The following is a 16,133-nucleotide window of genomic DNA, read 5'->3' as shown; positions in this document are numbered from 1 at the left end:
GGAAAGCTGACGTTTCGGGTCCTGAAATGTCAGCTTTCCTGCTACTCTGATGCTGCCTGGCCTGCCGTGTTCATCCAGCTCCACACCTTGTTATCTCAGACTCCAGCATCGGCACTCCCTGTGGAACACCACTAGTCACGGATCTCCAACCAGAAAAACACCTTTCCACCACTACCCTCTGCCTTCTATGGGTATGCCAATTCTGAATCCACGCACCCAGGTCACCATGGATCCCATGTATCTTCTGGATTAGCCTACCATGACGGACCTCGTCAAAAGCCTTACAAAAATCCAGCAGACAACATCCACTGCTCTACCCTCATCAATCACCTTCGTCACTTCCTCAAAAAATTCAATTAAGTTAGTAAGACATGACCTGCCTTGCACAAAGCCATGCTGACTGCCCCAAAATAGGCCATGCTTTGCCAAATGCATGTAAATCCTATCCCTAAGAATTCTCTCCAATAGCTTCCCAAACACTGATGTGAGACTCACTGGTCTATAGTTTCCTGGATTATCACTATTTCCCTTCTTGAACAAAGGGCCAACGTTAGCGACTCGCAGGTCCTCAAGGACCTCTCCTGTGGCTAGCAGGGTTACAATGATCTTGGTCAAGATGCCAGCAATCTCCTCTCTTGCCTCTCTCAGGTAGATGCCATCAGGCCTTGGCGACGTATCCACCTTAAAGCGCTTCAAGAGACTCAACACCACTTCTTTCTTGATCACAAACTGCCCTAGCATATTAACATGACCCACACTAATCTCACTATCCTTCTCCTGGGTGAATACCAATGCAAATTACTCATTTAGGATCTCACCCACATTCACCTTGAGTGGTCATACCTTCTCCCTAGTTATCCTCTTGTTTTTAATGTATGTATAGAATGCCTTAGGATTCTCTTTAATCCGACTTGCTAAGGTGATTTCATGGCCGCTTTTTGTTCCGCTAATTCTCTGCTTGAGTTTTTTCTTGTTTTCTTTATATTCTTCACAGGACATGAGGAATCAAGTTACTGAGACATGCTTTCCCATGCACAAAGCCATGTTGATGATCCCTAATCAGTATTTGTCTTTCCAAATACATGAAATCCTCAGAATCCCCTCCAACAGCTTACCCACCACTGATGTCAGGCTCACCATTTTATAGTTCCCTGGTTTTTCCTTGCACCTTTTATAAATAACAGCACCATCTTAGCCAACCTCCAGTCTTCTGGCACCTTACCTGTGGCTGTCAATGATACAAGTATCTCTGCAAGGGGTCCAGCAATCACTTCCCTAGCTTCCCACAAAGTTCTGAGGTACACCTGATCATGTTCTGGGGATTCATCCACCTTTATGCATTTTAAGATGCTGAGCACCTCCTCCTCTGTAATATGGACAATTATCAAGATGTCATTATTTATTTCGCTAAGTTTTCAAGCTTCCATACGCTTCTCTACAGTAAACACTGACGTTGAATAATAATTTAGTATCCCACCCATCTCCTGCAGGTCCACACATACGCAGCCTTGCTGATCTTTAAGGGGCTCTATTCTATCCCTTGTTACTCTTTTGTTCTTAATGTATTTGTAGAATCTCTTTGGTTTCTGCTTAACCCTATTTGCCAAAACTATCTCACTTCCCCTTTTTGCCCTCCTGATTTCCCTCTTAAGTACACTCCTACTGCCTTTATACTCTTCTTGGGATTCACTCGATCCCTGTGGTCTATAGCTGACATAAGCTTCCTTCTTTTTCTTGACCACAGCCTCAATTTCTCTACTCTTGAGCATTCCCTATACCTACAAGCCTTGCCCTTCATGCTAACAGGAACATACTGTCTCTGGACTCTCTTACCACACTTTTGAAGGCTTTTCTCTTTCCAGCCATCCTTTAACCTGCAAATATCTACTCCTAATCAACTTCTGAGAATTTCTGCCTAACTAGTTTAAATCCCCCCAAGTAGCTCCAGCAAATCTCCCTGTCAGTATACAAGTTCCCTTCCAGTTCAGGTGCAACCAGTCCTTCTTAGACAGGTCACTCTTACTCCAGAAAAGATTCCAATGATCCAAGAATGTGTATCCTTCTTCCCCACACCAGCTCCTCATCAACGCATTCATCTGCTCTATCCTCCTATTGCTACTCTCACTAGCATGTGGCACTGGCAGTAATCCAGATATTACTACCTTTGATGACCTACTTTTTAACCCCCTGCTTAATTTCCTATATTCTCTCCTCAGAACTTCCTCCTTTTCTCTTCCTATGCCGTTGGTACCAATGTGTACAATAACCTCCTGCTGGTCACTCTCCCCTTTGAGAACATTCTACATCCTATCCGAGACATCCTTGACCCTGGCAAAAGGGAGGCAACACACCATTCTGATGCCTCACTGTTGGCCACAGAAGTCTCTGTCTCTGCCTCTGACTAGACAGTCCCTTATCACAATTGATCGCTTGGAACCGGACATACCCCTCATTATAGTAGAGCCAGTCTCAATACTAGAAACCTGGTTGTGGTGACTTAAAGTAATAATGCTTCCAAAATTCTATCAGCCAACAAGAAAACTGTGAACAGTAAATTCTAAGGAATACCTTGATAACATCTGGATATCTTTCAATTAAACCATTAATGCAACTACTACTCCAGTAAAAAAGCAGGATGTCATTTAACCATCAGTGAAAAAATGCCCTTACAAATGACATATGAAATCTGCAGCTAGTTGACTTAACTGCCGTTTGAAATGGCCAGGTAAGCTACTCAGTTCAAGGGCAATAAGGTATGGGAAACAAATGTTGGCCTCATCTGTGATACCTACATCCCATAAAAGAATAAAAAAAACATTTTTATTGAATAAAATGTACCTTGAATGAAAATGGCACTGTCCTCCTTTAAAAATGCATTCTCAGAAACCGCATGCCCCAAAAGCATGTCTTTATCAATTTGTTAAAATGTTATTCTTTATAGAAATAGATATTCCATGGTTATTTGTAAAACAAAAAGGGCTGTAAAGTATGTTGTTTATTTTTGAACATAAACCGGCATTCATCATTCCCAAAACTGTTAGTTTTGCCCTTCTTTCAAAATAAGTGGTTAAAATTAAAATACATTGAAACTAACTGTTTGGGAATGAGGGATGCAGAAACACCATAATCAGGAAATCCTATGTGCAGCTTGAATTATCTGATTTCATAATTTTAGAAAATAAAGTTCAACTTCAAAACTGAAAGTTAAGTGTAAATAAATGGAAACTGTAAGCTGACACATTGCAATTATAGCAACTACTGTTAATACAGATAAACTAAGTAGATTAATGGATTTTAACAAGATCCTAAACAGATTTGCTAGTATGAAACAAGCCAAAGCCTCCAAAGGGCTATCTACACAATCATACTGAGAAGGTTTGAGAAATAGCAATTACAGTTCAAAGGGTAGAATACGTTGATTTAATAAGCTGAGTAAACTTAAATAATGGCTGACCCATCGCTGAGCATTTAGTCTACAGTTATTTCAGTAAGGGATTCACATTACATTGTTCCCAAATCAAAGAAGCTGATGTTGGTACAGAGTAGGCAGGAGGCATGCAGGGTCTGAGGGATGGGCATGGGGTTAATTGTTCAGCATTACGCTTTTAAAAATTAATTAAGCCTTTGAAATAAAGTTCCCACTGTTACTTACTTGTTAATTCATATCATTAGCCAATGATTAACAGTAGAATAATCCCAGAGTAAACTTCTACGTATGTATACGAAATCAAGCTCAAGTTCCGCAGGCTGAGGTCTATGTCAGTATTTGCAACTGTTACGTAAAAGACCCAGGATATTATCTAGGCTGCCACTCTAGAAAGACAGCACTGGTGTTCAATGAGAGACCATGGAAGTCAGATGACTTGTTTATTTACTTGTAAAGACATTAATGATCTTGTCTCACAAACTGAAAAACAACAGTGATTTCTTCACTATTACAGACTAAAATTATTCTTCTGAGACTGCTAAAAGCAAATTAACTCATCTCATTTAGATTTGTGAATTCTTAGTAATTAAAACAAAAGTTGCCTGTTTATCTTACACGATTGCAATGACCTTGGAATGTTCCTAAGAAAGATGTGAAGGTATTCTACAAATTCAAATTGTTCTTCCAGTCATAGTTTCATAAAGTCAAACAGCATGGATGTTTCAGTCCAACCAGTCCATGCCAAACATAATCCCAAACTGAACTAGTCCTATCTGCCTGCTCCTGGCCCATTTTGCTCCAAACCTTTTCTATCTATGTACTTATCCAAATGTCTTCTAAACACTGCAATTGTACCCACATCCACCTCTTCCTCAGGAAGTTCATTCCACACGCAAACCACCCTCTATGTAAAAAAATTGTCTCTATGTCTTTTTAAAATCTCTCTCTTCTCATCTTAAACATGCGTCCTCCAGTCTTGGAATCCCCCATCCTAGGGAAAAGACAACTTCAAACACATCACACTGCACTTATCAAATGCCAGTTTGCATAGATGTTTGTAACAGAGCCAACTCTCAATTCAAGTTACTTTGCATTATTCATATTTGGCTGTCATATCACAACTTCTTTTGATGTATGAGCCCTGATCACCATTCTTGACTTCACTTCTTCATTTAAAACAAAATACGTACGGACTTCATAGAATACCTACAGTGTAGAAGCAGCCATTCAGCCCATCAAGTCCACACCGCCCCCTCCGAAGAGCATCTCACCCAGACCCACCCCCTACCCTATCCCTGCATTTCCCATACTAGACACTATGGGCAATTTAGCATTGCCAAGCCACCTAACCTGCACATCTTTGGACAGTGGGAGGAAACCGGAGCACCCGGAAGAAACCTACGCAGACACGGGGAGAATGTGCAAACTCCACGCAGTCACCGGAGGGTGGGATTGAATCCAGGACCCTGGCGCTGTGAGGCAACAGTGCTAACCACTGATCCACGTGCCAACTTAATTGACACATCTGACGATGTCTCACACCACTCCAACAGTCGGAAGTTTCAATGTTTTAATCTTTGTTTTTTGTCATAGTCAGTAGAAACTTTACATATGCTTTTCAACATTACATAAGAACACTTGCAAGCAAAAGGATTGGAATTAGGGTTAGGAGTAGGCTATTCAGCCCCTCACGACTATTCAACCCTTCGTTAAGATCATGGATGATGTAATTGTGGTCTCACCACCACTTTCCCCATGACTCTTGACTCCCTTGTTGATCAAAAATCTACCTAACTACTCTTGAATACATTCAATGACTCTGCCTCCACTGCTGTCTGGTGAAGAGAATTCTTCAAACTCTGAGTGAAAAAACAGACTTCCTAATCTCAGTAATAAATCAGACCCACATTCTTTCTATATAGAATCCCTACAGTGTGGAAACAGGCCATTTGGCCCAACAAGTCCACACTGATTCTCTGAAGAAGGTACCACCCACACTCACCCTCTACCCTATGCCTGCAACCCTGCATTTCCCACACCCAATCCATCTAATCTGCACATCCCTGGGCACTATGGGCAATTTGGCATGGGCAATCCACCTAGCCTGCACATCTTTGGACTGTGGGAGGAAACTGGAGCACCGGGAAGAACCCGCGCAGACATGTGGAGAATGTGCAAACTCCACACAGATTGTAAACCGTATCCCGGAGGTCTAGACTCCCCAGTGAGGAGAAACATCCTCTCAACATCTACTCTGTCAAGTTCCTCATGATCGTTCTGAAGAAGGGTCACTGGATCCCTGCACAAATGCTGCCGGACCTGAGATTTTTGAGCAATTTCTGTTCTTGTTTCAGATTCCCAGCATCCGCAGTTCTTTCAGTTTTTTTCCCTGAAGGTCCTTGTTTATTTCAATAAAATCACCACTCAATCTTCTAAACTTCAATGCTTATAAACCCAACCCACTCAACCTTTCCTCATAAGAGAACCTCTTAATCTCGAAAGTCAGTTGAATGAATTTTCTCTGAAATGTTTTAATGAATTTTCTCCTTTCTTAATTAAGGGGATGAAATATGCACATAGTATTCAGTATTGGGGTTTCACTGAGGCCTTGTGCAGCTAGCTGTAGCAACATTTGTCAATTTTAACACTTTCCTTTGCAATAAATGCCGGTATTGTATTTACCTTCCTAATCACTCACAGTACATACATGTTATTATTTTCAGATTCATATACTGGGACACCCAGGTCTCTCAGTACTGTAGAATGCTGTACTATCTCTGCATTTGAATAATACACTATATTTTGTTATTCCTGCCAAAGTAGACAAGTTCAAATTTTCTGAATTTCCAAGACACCTGCCTATTTCTTCCCTTTTAGATTTAGACTTAGATTTAGATTTATTTATTTGTCCCATGTACCAAGTATAGGAATACATAAGTACAGTGAAAAGTGCACAAAGTCGCCATTCACTGGTGCCCACTTGGTTACAAAAACCAGAATTAAAAGATTTAACAGAGTCAAAAGGTAAACAAGAAAATAAAAATGTCCAGATTGCAGAGTCCCAAGTCCCATCTTTACAATGGTGCAGGCGCTGCTGCAATTGCTAAGACACCCAGAAGGCTGCTGTTGCTGCCACCATGTGAAAGGCCCGCTCTTGCTGCAGTCGCCACCGACTGCTGTCGCCTCCCCGGCCTGCTGTCACCAACGACTGCTCTTGCCACCGACTTCTGCCATCTTACTGGCCTGCTCTCGCCATTGCTCCAGCCTACGCTTGATCTGCCATAACCACAGGACACGGCTGGCGCACCCAGCTCCCGCCACATGGCCCCCTAACCAATCTAATTCCCTATGTATCTCGCGTCAAGTCCTCTTGACAACTCACTATCCTATCAATGTTATGTTCTAAGTATATTCAAGAAATTGATTGATAAAATTATAGATATTAAAGCCATCAAAAGAATTGGAGAGAAAGCAGGAATATAGTGCCGAGATCGAAGATCAGCCATGGTCATTTGAATAGCAGAGTAGGCTCAAAGTGCTGAATGGTCTATTCCTGCTCCTGGTTACTTATTGGCTAATTTAGCACCAAAAACTCAGTCATTTCATTCAAACCATTGATATAGATGGTAATTAGTTGATACTCCGACACTGCGGCATTGCACGAGTTTGAGCTTTTCAAACTGAAAATAGCCCACTTATGTTGACTCACTGTTTCCTATTAGCCAATCAATCTTCAATCCATGCTGATATGTTAACCCTGCAACATGACCTCTTAGGTTGAGTATCACGTTTAGGCTCATGTGACCCCACTACTGCATCCCCTCACCCCCCAATCTATTTAGTTTAAAGCCAACTCAACTCACCAGAAAACTTGTCCCAGCATGTATCATGTGAAGACTGTCCCAATCGTACAGTTTCTACTTTTCTCCGATTTGCCAATGGCCATGAATCAAAACCCATGTCTCTCACACCGATATGAGTTACTCATTTAACTTCCTAGTCTTAACTCACTAATGACAATCTACTCATGACTCAGGTAGTAACCCAGGCATTATTATTTTTGTGGCTTTGTTTATTAACTTAGCCACAAGATGCTCACAAACTCTAGACAGAACATCTTGCCTTGACTTAGGTAAGATTTTGGTACCCACATGGACAACCATAACTGGATACCACCTCCCACAGTAAATTGCACTCCAACTCTGAGCAGATAACCTAATCTTGGCATGGGTGTAGGAAAATTTGCTTTTGGTTGCAGAGAACAATGTTTATTCTGCTGAAAATACAATCCCCTACTACCACAACAATCTTACTTACTCTCTCCACTCGAACCTGCACATGTATTATTTCATTTATCCACCCTGCAATCCCCATTCTCGTTGACTCAAATTGCAAAAAACTTAAAATCTTCTGGACAATTGAACCAGCTTACCTCCACCCCGCTACTCCCAGTGATACTTCTGTACTGCCATACTTGCCTCACTTCCAGTCACATCCTAAGTCACTGTCTGTCAAATTCAAAGTACCTCACCTAAATAGTGCAACTGCCTCCTGGAATAAAATGACAATGTCACTTTTCCCCTCTCTGATGTATCATAACATCCAAAACACTGACTATAAGTCCATAAGTTATAGGAACAGAATGAGACCATTCAGTCCAGCCTCTAGATCACAGCTGATATGTTTCTCAACCCCAATCTCCTGTCTTCTCCCTGTAACCCTTAATCTCCTTACCAATCAAGACCCTATCTATTTCTGTCTTAAATACATTCAATTACTTGGCCTCCACAGCCCTCTGAGGCAATGAGTTCCACAGATTAACCACCCTCTGGCTGAAGAAATTCCACCTCATCTCCGTTCTGAAGGGTCATCCCTTCATTCTGAGGTTGTGTCCTCTGATCCTAGCAACTTCTACTAGTGGAAACATCTTCTCCACATCCCCTCTATCCAGGCCTCTCAGTATTCTATAAGTTTCAATGAGATTCCCCCCTCATCCTTCTAACTCCATCAAATACTTCTTACAGTCCTCAACTGCTTCTCATACGGCAAGCCCGGGATCATTCTTATAAACCTCCTCTGAAGCCCTTCCAATGCCAGCACATCATTCCTTAGGTACAGGATCCAAACCGCTCACAAATCAGGTCTGATCAGAGCCTTATTCAGCCTCAGCGGTACATCTCTGTTCTTGTATTCTAGCCATCTTGAAATGAACATGAACATTGCATTTGTCTTCCCAACTGAACTTGCATGTTAATCTTGAGAGAATCCTGAACTAGGTCTCCCAAATTCTTTTGTGCTTAAGATTTTCAAAGATTTTCTCTATTGATAAAAGTAGTCTATGCCTCTACTCTTCCTATCAAAGTGTATAGCCTCACACTTTCCCATATTCTGGACTCCAGCTCAGCAATTCTGAGCTGACTTGTCTTGAATTGAAAACACTGCAGGTATGGTTGATGCGGACACCTACACCCACATGCTACAGCCGCAACAGATCACTTGCCCTGCCATCTTTATTGTGTTTTATTTAACTCATTAAGTTTAGTGCTATCATTCAACAATAACTTGTCATTCTCTAAAGTGAAATAACCTGTTAAAACTTAAATTTAAAGGTGATACTTCCATTGCGCATTTCTATTTTTGCCCATTTAGAGAGAAAAAAAATTTAAAACTCACCAATCACCTATCTGCCCATTTAATTAATCTTTCCACATTCAGCTCTCATATCCCACTGCTCGTTACTATGTCTCTCTTGGCCCACAAAGTTTTTGTAAAAAGTCAGAGTAGCGCTTCTTCCCATAATGCACCAATTCCTTCACTGAACAAATTCTGAAGTTCACACTCAGTTCCGAGCTAGAATTCCAAATTATCGTTCCTATTCAAATGTACTGTTGCTTACAAAACAGCACAGCAGTACAACACTGCAAACAGACTCAAATCATTAGTGTAACCAGTATTCAGTTGATCCAGAAGTTAGTGATTTGTGTTCAAAATTACAGATGTGCAACTTATAATGTACTTGTCCAATGGTGATGTAAATCTTTAAATAAAGTTGCACCTACCTGTTTGGCTTAGCTGTGAAGTGCTGCGGCTACGTCTTGAGAGACCTACGATAGCGACCATTTTAGCGCCAATGCTGGATCGTCGCTTCTTCCCACCCGTTACAACAGTGCCCACAGCGGTGTCAGACTGGCTGCCATCATTTTTCTCCATGCTGTACATATCTCCAATCACACTGGTGCTTTTCGTCATATTCTTTCCGGAAGTCCCCATCTGATTGCTTTGCAGTTTACATGGAAATACACTGTGAGCCGTTGGTACAGATACATAACACCAACAAAAAGACAGAGAAAAAGGAAAGAGGAAGATACAAAAGGACATGTTTCAGCTAGAGGCTCAGGGAAATGCAAGACTGAAGCAACTCAGCTACAAGGCACTGCAGAACGAAATGTAATCTCTTGCATCTCTATTATACTGTTCTAAACTTCAGGAATTCTAGCCTTGATTGAAGTGACTAATAAATTCATTTGAAACTTTGCAGACATGCAGCAGTTGATTTTATGAGTGTTTCAAGTTTATCACAATATGATACAGAAAATAATCAAAAAGGTATTCGTATTGGTTGTAACCCTGCTCAAATCCATCCTGAAACAGTAGCAGACAAATAAATGCATTAGAAACGTCCAACTGTTTTGATTTGCCATTCTTTGTATTCCTAAAGTATCTGGGCCCATTTTCAATGTTGATTTCAGTTGGTACTGCAAAAGGCCTGGCAATCAGTGAAGCTTACATTTTGCATTTTTTACCTTGATATGGGTACACAGCTCTTTTTTAAAGAACACAATGTAATCATCTCAGTCCAAGGAGATTAATGCAGGAGTTCCTCAGAGCAGTGCCCTATGCCCAACCATCTTCTGCTTCTTCTTCATTGATGACATTCCCTCCATCATAAGATCAGAAGTGGGATGTTTGCTGATGACTACTCAATGTTCAGCACTATTGATGACTCCTGAAATATTGAAGCAGTCCATGTCCAAATGCAGCAAGGCCTGGACAATATCCAGGCTTGGGCTGAAAACCTGCAAGTAACACTCATGCTGTACAAATGTCAGGCAATGGCAATCTCCAATAAGAGAGAATTTAACTATTGACTCTTGATGGTCAATCATATTTCCATCTCTGAATCCCCCACTATTAATATCCTGGGGATTACCATAAATCAGTAATTGAGCTGATCAGGCATATAAATACTGTGGCTACAAAAGCAGGTCCGAGGCTCACAATTCTGTGGTTAGTACCTCATTGCCTACCTTCCCAAAGTCTGTCCGCCCATCTACAAGCCTCAAGTCAAGAGTCTAATCGAATACTCCTCATTTGCCTGGATGATTGTAGCTCCAACAAAACTCAGGAAGCTTGACACCAATCAGGCAAGATTGCCCAATTGATTGGCAACCCACCCATTACTGTTGACATTCAGCTCTTCCACCACTGATGCACAGTGCAGCAATATGCACTATCAAAAGAGGCACTGCAGTATTTCACCAATGCATCTACCAGACCCATGACTCCTGCAACCTAGGAGGACAACAGCAGCAGATACAAGGGAACATCATAATCTACAAGTTCTCCTTCAAGCCACACACCATTCTGACTTGGAAACAAAGCTCTACTCCTTTACTATTGCTGGTCAAAGTCTTGGTACTCCCTTCCTAACAGTAATGTGGTGCGCCTACATTCCAAGGACTGAAACGGCAGTTCTCCGCCACCTTCTCCAGGGCAGGCAACCAATGCTCTCCCAGCAGCGATATCCATGTAACCTGAATGAATGAAAAGCAACTCAACATACTGGGAAGAAAATGCTCATCATCGTATACAGAGATATCTAAAAATATTTAAGTTGCACATTAGCAGTATTAATAATTTATTTAAAATTTTACATTAAGACTCTTCTGATGTCTTGAATTTTTCTACTCAATAGCTGAGTCACGTAGACCAGAAAAATTTTAGGTTCTTTTACCAAGATCAGCTCTGCTACATGGGCATGAGTAGGAAAACATTACAGTTATTACATATAGCCCCCTTTGCTTTAGAGGTCAGAAAATAAGTAGTCAGAACTCCAACTTCACATCATTTTGCAGTAACCGCCACAGGAGAAACATGCTACAGAATGTTTGGCAAGGGTGGATTGTGTTTGAAATTTCAAAAATAAAAAAGCTCAGCATTAAGTCTCAAAAATGGATAAGAGCATGTAATTAATAGAAAACTGAATTGTATCTATTTTAATGCAAGGTGCTTGACTGGTAAGATGGTGGAACTTAGAGCAGTGATCAGCACGTGGAAATATGATATTGTTGCAATAACCGAGACATGGTTGAAGGAATGACAGGACTGACAGCTCAACATTTTAGGGTACAGAAGCTTCAGACACAACAGGGGGGACGTAAGGGAAGTGTAGGCATTGCATTATTGATGAAAGAAACCATCACTGCAGTAATGAGGGAACATGTCCTAGAAGTTCTTCAAATGATCCAGCTGTGTGGAGCTTAGAAATAAGAACATAGAACATAGAACATTACAGCGCAGTACAGGCCCTTCGGCCCTCGATGTTGCGCCGACCTGTGAAACCAATCTGAAGCCCATCTAACCTAAACTATTCCATTATCATCCATATGTTTATCCAATGACCATTTAAATGCCCTTAAAGTGGGCGAGTCTACTATTTTTGCAGGCAGGGCATTCCACACCCTTACTACTCTCTGAGTAAAGAACCTACCTCTGACATCTGTCCTATATCTATCACCCCTCAATTTAAAGCTATGTCCCCTCGTGCTAGGCATCACCATCCGAGGAAAAAGGCTCCCACTGTCCACCCTATCTAATCCTCTGATCATCTTGTATGTGTCTATCAAGTCACCTCTTAACCTTCTTCTCTCTTACGAAAACAGCCTCAAAACCCTCAGCCTTTCCTCATAAGACCTTCCCTCCATACCAGGCAACATCCTGGTAAATCTCCTCTGCACCCTTTCCAATGCTTCCACATCCTTCCTATAATGCGGTGACCAGAACTGTACGCAATACTCCAAGTGCGGCCGCACCAGAGTTTTGTACAGCTGCAACATGACCTCATGGCTCCGAAACGCAATCCCTCTACCAATAAAACCTAACATACTGTACGCCTTCTTAACAACGCTATCAACCTGGGTGGCAACTTTCAGTGATCTATGCACATGGACACCGAGATCTTTCTGCTCATCCACACTACCAAGAATCTTACCATTAGCCCAGTACTCTGTATTCCTGTTACTCCTTCCAAAGTGAATCACCTCACACTTTTCCGCATTAAACTCCATTTGCCACCTCTCAGCCCAGCTCTGCAGCTTATCTATGTCCCTCTGTAACCTACAACATCCTTCTGCACTATCCACAACTCCACCGACTTTGGTGTCATCCGCAAGACAATTACTTTGCTGGGATTACACTACAGGCCTCCCAACAGTTAGTGGGAGATAGAGGAGCAGATATGTCGGCAAATCACAGAGAGGTGTGAGAGAAACAGGGTTATAGGTGTAAGGGATTTCAATTTGGCTAACAATAACTAGGACACCTTAGTGTGAAAGGATTAGACTGGGTGAAAATTTAAAGTCCAGGAGAGCTTTTTGTGCCAGTACGTAAATAGGCCTACTAGAAATGAGGCAGTTCTTGACCTAATCTTCAGAATGAAACTTGTCAGGGAACTGAAGTTTCAGTGGGCAAGCATTCTGGTAACGATAACTTTGTATGTTTCAAAGTCGTTATACAAAGAGGTAAGGATAGTGAAGAAGTGTCTATGTTGGGTGAAGACCATTCTCAATGTCTTTAGACACGGTCTGGCCAACACAGGCCGGGAACAGCTACTTGCAGATAAGTCTACATTTGGACAGTGGGAATCTTTTAAAAGTAGGATAATGAGAATTCAGGGTCAGCATGTTCCTCTAAGGGTAAAGAACAAGTGCAGCAAGTCCAGGAACCATGGATATCAAGGGATTTTGAGAGTTTGAGAAAGAAAATGGAGCAATTTTTTAAATATTTGTTCGTGGATGTGGGTGTCACTGGCTGGGCCTGCATTTGTTGTCCATCCCTAATTGCGCGGAGGGCAGATTAAGAGTCAGCCACATTGCTGAGAGTCTGGAGTCACATGTAGGCCAGACCAGGTAAGGACGGCAGTTTCCTTCCCTAAAGGACATTAGTGAACCAGATGTCTTTTTTTCGAACAATCAGCAATGAAGTCACGGTCATTATTAGACTCTTAATTCCAGATTTTCTATTGAATTCAAATTCTACCATCTACCATGGTGGGATTCGAACCCAGTTCCCCAGGACATGACCTAGGTCTCTAGATTAATAGTCTAGTGATAATAACACAAGGCCATCGCCTCCCAAATGTCAGGTGCAGTGCATTAAAAACAAGAGGGATTCTTCAGAAGTATGGGGAGTGTAGAGGGTGGAAAAGAGGGGCCACAAAATATCTTTGGCAGATAGACTCAAGGAAAACTTCAAAGATTTTTAGAAGTATTTTGAAAGTTAAGAGGGTTACTGGGAAAAGAATGGATCCTATTAGAGACCAAAGAGGGAACCTGTGGTGGAGCCGAAGGATGTGGGTCATGTCGTAAATGAATACATTTAATTTGTTTTCACAGAGGAAAAAGATATTGAAGCTGGGGGTTTCAGTTGGGATGGTGAAGTTCGAGAATATGTCAAGACTAATAAGGAGGTATCAGATGTTCGCACAGGTACAAATGTGCATAAGTCCCCAGGGCTGGATGAGATATATCCCAGGCTGCTATGGGAGGTAAGGGAGGAAATTTCTGGGGCTCTGGTGGAGATGTTTTATACTTCGCTAGTCTGTAATTACCTGCCTTATCTCTACTGTCCTTCTGAAACAAAGGAACTACATTAACTATAGTCAAGTCATTTGACACTTCACTTGTGGTCAGTTATCCTGAAATGGTAGGGAAATTATTGGAAAAATACTAAGGGATAGAATTGGATGAAGGTTAGTCACCATGGATTAATTAAAGAGAGATCCTGTCTGACAAATTTGCATTTTTTTCAAAAGGTGATTCAATATATTGATGAGTGTAGGGCAGTTGTGGCAATTTACATCGACTTCAGTGAGGTCATTGATAAGGCCCCATATGGAATGTTGGTCCAAAAGGTAAGAGCCACTGGGATTCAAGGCAGTTGGCAAAGTGGATCCAAATTGGCTTGCAAACAGGAAGCAAAGGGGGATGGCAAAGGGATGTTTTGTGATTGGAAGCCTACGATCAGCAGTGTACCATAGGAATTGGTGCTGGGAGCCTTGCTATTTGTTATGTACATTAACAACTTGAATGTGAATGAAGAAAATATTGTTAATAACTTTGCAGAAGACATGACCATTGGTGGCATTACTTATAGTGAAGAGGATGGTCTCAGGTTATAGGCTGATATTGATCAGCTGGCAAATTGGGTAGAGCAACGGCAGACAGAATTTAAACCTGACAAGTGCAAGATGAGGTGAGGTGAGGCATTTTGGGAGGTCCAATAAGGAAAGGATCTACATAATGTATATGTAAAGTTTAGGAAGCTAAAATCGGACAGGGCCCATGAGGAATACAAAAAAAAAAGCAGGAAAGAGCTCAAGCAGGGAAGCAGGAGAGCAACAGAGGCCATAAAATGACCTTAGAAAGTAGGATTAAAGAGAATTAAAAACAAGAGGATACTGAGGTAAAATGTATGACCACTCAAGGATAAAGAGGGAACTTGTGCTTGGAGGCAGAGGATGTGGGCGAGATCCTAAGTGAGTACTTTGCGTTGGTATTCACCCAGGAGAAGGATAGTGCGGTTTGTGTGGAGCATGCTAATATGCCAGGGCATTTTGAGATCAAGAAAGAAGTGGTGTTAGGTCGCTTGAAGAGCATTAAGGTGGATGAGTCGCCAGGGCCCAATAGTATCTACCCCAAGTTACTGAGAGGGGCAAGAAGAGGAGATTACTGGGGCTTTGACCAAGATCTCTGTATCCTCGTTATCCAATGGAGAGATCTTGGAGGACTATTGATTAGCTAATGTTGTTCCTGCCCAAGAAGGGAAATAGGGATAATTCAGGGAACTATATACCGATGAGTCTCACATCGGTGGTTGGGAAGCTGTTGGAAAGAATTCTTAGGGATAGCGTTTACGCTCATGTAGGAAAGCATGGCCTAATTAGGGACAATTGGCATGGCTGTGTGTGAGGCAGGTCACGTTTTACTAACTTGATTGAATTTTTGAGGAGGTAATACAGGTAATCAATGAGGGTAAAGCAATGGATGATGTCTACATGGAGTTTATGAAGGCTTTTGACAAGGTCCCTCATGGTAGGCTGATTCCAGAAGATTAAGATGTATGGGATCCAGAGTGACTTGGCCACATAGATTCAGAATTAGCTGTCCCATAGAAGGCAGAGGGTAGTGGTGGAAGGATGTTTTTCTGGCTGGAGGTCTGTGACTAGTTGTGTTCTGCAGGGATCTGTACTGGGGCTTCTGCTGTTCATGATATATATAAATGACTGTGATGAAAATGTAGGTGTGTGGGTTAGTAAGTCTGCAGACTGTACAAAGATTGGTGAAGTTGTGGATAGTATAGAAGGTTATCAAAGGATGCAGCGGGATATAGTTCAGTTGCAGAAATTGGCGGAGGAAATGGCAGATGG

General features: G+C 41.8%; 1 protein-coding gene across 3 annotated transcripts in view; it reads right to left on the bottom strand.

Annotated features, from left to right (window-relative positions):
- The window catches only part of LOC109916756 (regulating synaptic membrane exocytosis protein 2-like), a 913,938-nt gene that overhangs the window by 109,723 nt on the left and 788,082 nt on the right, over positions 1 to 16,133 (bottom strand). For 2 of the 3 annotated variants that reach the window (XM_048595803.1, XM_048595804.1), the window contains one exon: positions 9,487 to 9,728. In XM_048595803.1, coding sequence (XP_048451760.1) covers positions 9,487 to 9,728 — 242 coding nt within the window. The remainder of the gene's footprint in view (positions 1 to 9,486; positions 9,729 to 16,133) is intronic. The other variant, XM_048595802.1, reaches the window with a different exon arrangement.

The sequence above is a fragment of the Rhincodon typus genome, chromosome 4 (assembly GCF_021869965.1).
Source record: "Rhincodon typus isolate 14 chromosome 4, sRhiTyp1.1, whole genome shotgun sequence".
In the NCBI taxonomy this organism is placed as follows: domain Eukaryota; kingdom Metazoa; phylum Chordata; class Chondrichthyes; order Orectolobiformes; family Rhincodontidae; genus Rhincodon; species Rhincodon typus.
This window is presented reverse-complemented; position numbering and strand designations above follow the sequence as displayed.